The 7,275-nt window shown below is 36.3% G+C and overlaps 1 protein-coding gene across 1 annotated transcript; it reads right to left on the reverse strand.

Moving 5' to 3' along the window:
* Window positions 1-212: 212 nt before the first annotated feature.
* On the reverse strand, window positions 213-6,874 carry LOC121796209 (lupeol synthase-like). Its single transcript, XM_042194993.1, has 17 exons — window positions 6,724-6,874; window positions 6,435-6,637; window positions 5,769-5,954; window positions 5,507-5,596; window positions 5,161-5,358; window positions 4,984-5,068; window positions 4,533-4,699; window positions 3,276-3,464; window positions 3,100-3,213; window positions 2,779-3,021; window positions 1,903-2,058; window positions 1,769-1,815; window positions 1,477-1,620; window positions 1,059-1,236; window positions 901-981; window positions 656-739; window positions 213-561 (listed from the first exon to the last, which is right to left on the reverse strand). Exons 2-17 carry the CDS (start codon window positions 6,630-6,632, stop codon window positions 448-450), a joined length of 2,274 nt encoding a protein of 757 aa, XP_042050927.1. The 5' UTR covers window positions 6,633-6,637; window positions 6,724-6,874; the 3' UTR covers window positions 213-447.
* Between the last annotated feature and the right edge of the window lie 401 nt (window positions 6,875-7,275).

Below are 7,275 nucleotides of genomic sequence, written 5' to 3' on the forward strand. Positions count from 1 at the left end.
ATCAGAAATACAATTTCACCGAAAGTTTTTGGTTGTTGGATAATTGCGAACAAATTCAAATTTCATGATTTTTTTTGTTTATATTTAAAGATACTACTTTTCGGGACTGTTGTGTTCAATTCACTAATTCTACTAACTAGAAATAAATAAAATCCCAAAAATAATTTGCTTAGTCTCCAAATTTTATATGATGGAACTGCATCATAATCTCATTTGCAGAATCAAAACATATATATATCAAAATTTCGTGTACATAAAACCATATCCCCATGTTATACATTAAAAAGCACCATTATACTACTAAAACTAATCATATTCTAAAATTTGCTGTCGTTGCCAGGACAATTGATTTATTACAAACTGTACAAATACTAACTATTTTGTGGGAAATAGTAAATATTACTAGCACTTGTAACTTAATCATGTGTGGTATATAATATAACTATGCTATGCTCCAAGAACAAGTCGATGATATTCACCAATAGCCCATATTGGAAAGATATTCCGATAAGATGAATAGTTGAGAGTGCAATTTTTCATAAATGCTCCAGTCATATCACCCTGCTCAACCCAAAATCAAATAAATACATTATTAGATCAATTTGATTTATGTATACATAAAAATTATGTGATTTTATGTCATCTCCTTAATTACCTGCTGGGGAAAGTCCCCATCTTCCATTTGTGAATTTATCAGCAATCTTATCCCACGATGTACGGGCTCCGGATCAATACCACCCTGAACGACACGAAACAAATATAACTCTTAGATTTATGATCATTGCAAACCGTACAACCAAATCACACATAGAAACATATAAAAGTAAATGTGACTTTAAATCACGTACATATCGAAAATCACGTATATCCCATATTAAATTTCAAAATTGTTGCACTAACCTGTCCAGCTTTCATTAGTGACAACAAAGCCCATGAAGTTTGCACCAAGTTTGATCTGTTACCTTCAAGATTAGTGTATACCTACATATCCCACAAACATACATATTATTCATACATCAATTAGGCTAAAAAATACATCAATTAAGTACTCCTACAACCTTGTCTCTGTTAGAGAGATAACTCTCACCCCATCCACCATCTTCCAACTGTTTAGACAAAAGAAATTTACATGCTTTTCTGAGTGAGGGAGAGTTGTCATATGTTTTTCCACATGCTGCCAATGCTTCCACAGCAAACCATGCACCATAGGTGAAACATATGCCCCAATAACCAGTCCTACATAATCATAATCATAATAATAATAATAACCAAAATCATTATTAGCAATATTTTTTTAAAATATTCAATTTTGTCACATCTTTCTTTCTTTCTTTCTTTCTTTCTTTCTTTCTTTCTTTCTTTCTTTCTTTCTACGACAGTATTTTTTATGTGAAAATTGAATCGTAGGGTACCTCTCTAAAGCTTGTGACATTTTACGTTAAACATTAAAACGATGATAGCAAATCGAATATTTACCAAGAACCATCACGCTCCTGAACGTCGTCTATGTACTGAATTCCCCTGGCAATGCTGATCTCAATCTCCTTACTTCTGTAGCCCTTGTGCATCTTTCTGAACATTGCTAGCGCCTGTACGGCCGACGACGTGCATTCCACATGTCTGCTTCAAACAAACACTCATAGCTGAATTCCAAAATTCACAATAATATACTTATTTAGATATGTTTTTAACACACAAGTATATATCCCTTCATTGCAAAGGCATGAGTTCGATTCCTTTTTTTTCAAAGTAATTCTTCATCACTTACTCTCGTTCAATCAGAGTATCTTCAAAGAACTCCGTGGGGTTGAATTTCTGAAAAACAAAAAAAGTACATGGGATTTATATTCATGCATTTTGTAGATTGTTCATAGAAAAGTCGTATCGTGTAAGATGTTTTACCTCCAACCATCTGGGTGCTTCGTTAGGCTCCCATGCCGGGAATCCGCCATTGTCGCTCTGTAGAGACAAGATGACATTGACAGCATCGTAGATGCGCTCCATTTCGAGTCCTTTTCCCACCTCTTCCTCAGCCATTTTAGATAGTAGGAGTGCACACTGCCAAAAAAAAATCATGTTGTAGGAAAGAAAAATTTTAAAAAAGTAAATCTTGTAGAAATCCATGGGTTGCATCTTAAAATCAATTGGTGATAAGAGGAGAGGCTCGTGAGACTTATATAGTGGATTAAGCTCTTTGTATACACCGACGTGGGATATTATTATATTCATTTTTATGTTTCAATTGCCAACACTCTCCCTCAAACCCTTCAAGGTGAACTTGGAGGGGTTGGACTTTTTTTCTGATCGATTAGACAACTGACCCAATTTTTTTTTCCGATCAATTGGACCACTGGCCCAAATTTTAAGCCCAAATATGCTGTTGGATCAGTCATTTTTTCGGTTTTAGCCCAGATATACTGCTGGGTCAGTTAAATATGACCCACAGTCGGCTATCTGCTCTAATACCATGATAGAAATCCATGGGTTCCATCTTAAAACCAATTGATGATAAGAGGAGAGGCTCGTGAGACTTATATAGTGGATTAAGCTCTTTGTGTACACCGACGTGAGATATTATTATATTCATTTTTATGTTTCAATTGCCAACAAAATCGAACATGACAAATAGTCCTTTTTTGCCATTTTAGTCTGTGACTGTCCCGTAAAATTCACTTTTTACTTTTAGAAACATTTTCACCATATGTTACACTATGAATGACGTGGGACTCACTATTTAGTTAATACTTCAACTAATTTTCTTTTTCTCTCGTACTTTACCTTGAGTCCTTCGGACGTGCAGTCCGAGACTTGCCAGCCATGGTCCTGTATAGCGAAGGTCCAAGCGCCTTTACTAGTGTGGCGGTACATGGCTTGATAATCCCCGGGCGGGTTGTCACGAACCTGCGAGGCTTTTATAAAGCCGTGTGCCTTTTTCAGTGTTTGTGCAAATTCTTGAGAAAGATTAGCCGACAGAATAGCTTGGATTGCGAACGCAGCGTCCCACATTTGACAACCAAACGTCTGCACATAAAAAGGATTCAACCGATGTAGATCGACCGTTGAGGAGCAGAACGAGAGCGAGAGAGAGAGAGAGCATGCCTGCATTTTAAGGCCGTCTTCGGCTAGCCAGAAATAGTCCGGTAAACGAGCAAGATGGCGTTTGCACGCCTCCGAACCGGGATCCTCCACCCAGCAAGCCAACAAACACAACGCCTAATTAAGAGGACAAAACATTAGTATACAATAGTATATTTTTCCAATGCAAAGGTATATACCTTCTCAACATTTCCTATGCAAAGGTATCTAGTGTTGTTGTCCTCGTAATGAATATGCTTCATTGCAAGTCCCATTGCTTTCTCTCTTAGCTTCGAAAACGGCCATCGCTGCAGCACTGGCTCTCCCAAATGGTGAAGGAAACCCCACAACGTATCTTGGACTAATGGGTGAGGATAGTAAAGATCTTCCTGCAAAAATAAATTTATAATTTTGCAATAGTAATTAGTATAGTGTTATAATATAATTAACATACTATTGCAATATACTCACCATAATTTTAGAATATACTCCCTCGGTCCGCGAATAGGAGTCCCGTTTTATCATTTTAGGTCGTCCGCGAATAGGAGTCCCGGTTCACTTTTACCATAAATGATAATAGGTCCCAACTTCCACTAACTCATTCCACCCACATTTCATTTAAAACTAATATATACAAGTGAGACTCCTATTCCACTAACTTTTTTCACCCACTTTTCTTAAAACCCGTGCCGCCCATAAATGGGACTCCTAATTGCGGATGGAGGGAGTACTATTGAGAATAATTTTACAATATACTCCCTCCGTCCGCCATTAGGAGTCTCATTTCTGGGTGGCACGAGTTTTAAGAAATGTTAAGAAAAGTGGATAGAAAAAAGTTAGTGGAATAGAGGTCCCACTTGTATATATTATTTTTAAATGAAATGTGAGTGAAATGAGTTAGTGGAAGGTGAGACCCTATTACTATTTATGGTAAAAGTGAAACGGGACTCCTATTCGTGCATGGACTAAAATGGCAAAACGGGACTCCTATTCGTGGACGGATAGAGTAGTCAGTAATCAACATAACTTTGAAATAAATGATAATAGTGTTAAATGGAGAGTGTGGTGAAGCAAACCATATCCCACATCGGAGAATGAACAAGAGTTGCAAGCATATAAATGGGCTACCCCAACTCCATTAGTATGAGGCCTTTTGGGGAGTACCCCAAGAGCAAAACCGTGAGGGCTTTGCCCAAAGCGGACAATATCATACTAATGTGGAGTTCGGGTGTGCACCACCGGGACCCAACAGAGAGAATAAAGTAAAACAGGGAATGCGTTTATATTTTTAGTAATGAATCGTCTTGGTTGAGACAAATAAAAAAGGAAAGTAGATCATCTTAAGTGGGACAGAGGGAATATCATTCATTGCATACGAAATTTAAAGTTTAGAATTATTTGAAGAGATATTGATATGGTTTTTAGTTAAATCTAGATTGGATACGATGGACATATACCTTTGCGCAAGTGTTTCGAGCTTTGTTCCAATTGATTTTATGATACGGTTCGGTGTAAATCTCTTCTCTCATAGATTGAATCAATCCAGTGATCGGCCCCACAAATCTCTTTCCATATAAATATGACATTGGCATGTACACCAATCTACAATAGCACAACAATTTCCCTGCAATTCTCTAATCATTAATCACTACATCAAAAATTGGCTAAAAGAGCACTATAGTTGGAAAAATTAACCACTCCACATCATTGTAAAACGAAAATTTTGAACCAATATAAAAATCTCTACTTATCATCAATGGGTTTAGTTGACTCCTATAGACTTTTGCTAGTCGGTCGCCAAGTTTAACTCACTCAACACTATATCTTGGGCTACGCATAAATATAATCAAAACCACTATATGACAATAAAAAAAGGTAAATTTTCACGTTTGAACTTTGATCAAGAACCTGGATGAACCGGTGACGATTTCGGGAGCAACCAAAACTCCGGCGGTATCGGATTGCAGCCATCCCACTCGTAAATTCCCAACACCTTAAATAACAAAAAGAGAGAGAAACATATTACCTTTTATTTTCAAACAACAACAAAACAAACTATTATCAAATTTGTTGAATGGGCCTTACACTGAGCCAGAACTTCCCCCACGACGCAATCCCGACTGCGCCGCCATGGTCGAGAATCCATTTCCGGCCGTTCGCCATCGCCCCATCCTCCCCGCCTTCCGGTCCTTCCCCGAGCAACCTCAGTGTTATATAATTGAGCAAAGAGCCAAATGTTGTGCTGGGGCCCATTATGTGGAAACCCCAACCTCCATCTTCATTCTGTTCCACAAATTAATAGTTGCAACATTAATTAATGCGACTTTATAAAATTATGACATATGATGTACTGTACTAATTAACAAAATGTGGACGTAACAAAAATTGGAACACTTTTTTTTTATAAGAAATGGAAATTAAAGAATATGACCTGATGGTTGTATATGTACCGTTTGATCTCAACCTGATGCGCTGGCGAAAGGGCATCGTCGATACCTCCGGTTAAGTACAAGGCCATCACCTGCATGCATGGGGCGAAGCTAGAAAATTATTTTCAGAGGAGCAAAAATATATATGGTGAAAATTTTAAAATTACCAAAAAGAGAATGGCTAAAGACATTTTTTAATGCAATTACATATGATCATGGTTAAATATAGCACGGGCGCGGCTCGTGTTTGACTCAATTACGTACCATCATAGGGAGGAAAAATAGAGCGCCGGTGGACTCGGCCGGCCAGTGGCCATCGTGGGCTTGGATGGATGAGTAGAAACTGATGGCGCGTTGTAGTGTCGTGGCGGTGGCTTCTTTTGTAATTTTCTCTGCTTCTTTCAGTTTTACGGCGGTTGGGATCTCGCCGCCTGGATTCTCCTTTCTCAACTGCATTCATGGTGTCAATCACAATTTTAAATCTTTAGAATCATATGAAACAAAAAAAAAGAAAAAAAAAACTAAACTATACAATGTTCACTATCATAAGTTCATAACCTCTCTTACTCTCTTTCTATATAGTAGTACATATATTTGAAAATGAAGCCAAATATCAAATTCAAATGACAAGTCAATTGAATTCCATTACTTCTCTCTCCATATACTTACAAGTTACAACCATCTTTTATGATATCTACTTTTTTCTTCTCCACATTTTTATGTCTTTTATATTCCATTTTTGCTCAAGATGATCCAATTGTAACTAATTGTGAATACTTAACAAGATATACTAATATAACTAAATCTCGACATTATCCATTTCTCAAATAAACTTAATTGTGTCCAAGTTTATAGATTTGAATCGAACTAGTAATCTGTTAACCATTAGACAGACAGATAGATAAATAGATAGACTGACGAGAGAGAGACCTGCATGCGCATGAGGAGGTCGGCACTTTGTTTGATACGAAACCTGTTTTTCTTGAATTCTTGTCGCATAATTTCAACTTGAGCTCGTTCCTCTGGAGTTCCGCCTTCTGGATCAAATTCCCAGTGTTGTCTTCCGACATGATCGTTCGTTGTCGTCAGCCACTTCCCGCCCCCTTCTGCAATCTTCAACCTCCACATTTTCCCTGAATCATCATAATAATATTTCAAGAATATTTATCTTGCTCTAAACATTATTTTTTATAGAAAATGGTAAAAATATGATTGTTACCTTTCAAATATGTTTGATGTAACTAGATGTCGTTTGTTCATGTACAATTTCTATAACAGAATGATAAGTATATATAGAAAAAAGAAGAACAAAATCTCATATATAAATGTAAGTGCAAAAACATTTTATTCTCAAATCACAATGAGGAATTAGAGAGTCAAAATTTTCCAGCCACTTGATAATCATTAAAGTTGATAACTAAATAACGAAGTACTACTTGGACGATTAGTCATTTTTCTATCAGCATGTCATTTTTAATTTATTCAAATAGCATTTGATTACACGTTCGACTTTTATATTATTCAAATAATTAAGCACCAATAGTTTAGTTATTTTCGAACGATTTCAATCGGAGAAATTTTACAACAACGAACTCATACTAGCGAATATATTATATATATAATTAGGGAAATTTCCTGATAAATTTGAATCCACTTAATTAATAAGTATATTGACTATTTACATTAGAAATTTATTGATAAATTTGAATCCACTCAATACTCTTTGACTATTTCAATCGTAGATATTTTACGCATATACATATCATTTTCT

This window comes from Salvia splendens, chromosome 3 (assembly GCF_004379255.2).
Source record: "Salvia splendens isolate huo1 chromosome 3, SspV2, whole genome shotgun sequence".
Classification (NCBI taxonomy): domain Eukaryota; kingdom Viridiplantae; phylum Streptophyta; class Magnoliopsida; order Lamiales; family Lamiaceae; genus Salvia; species Salvia splendens.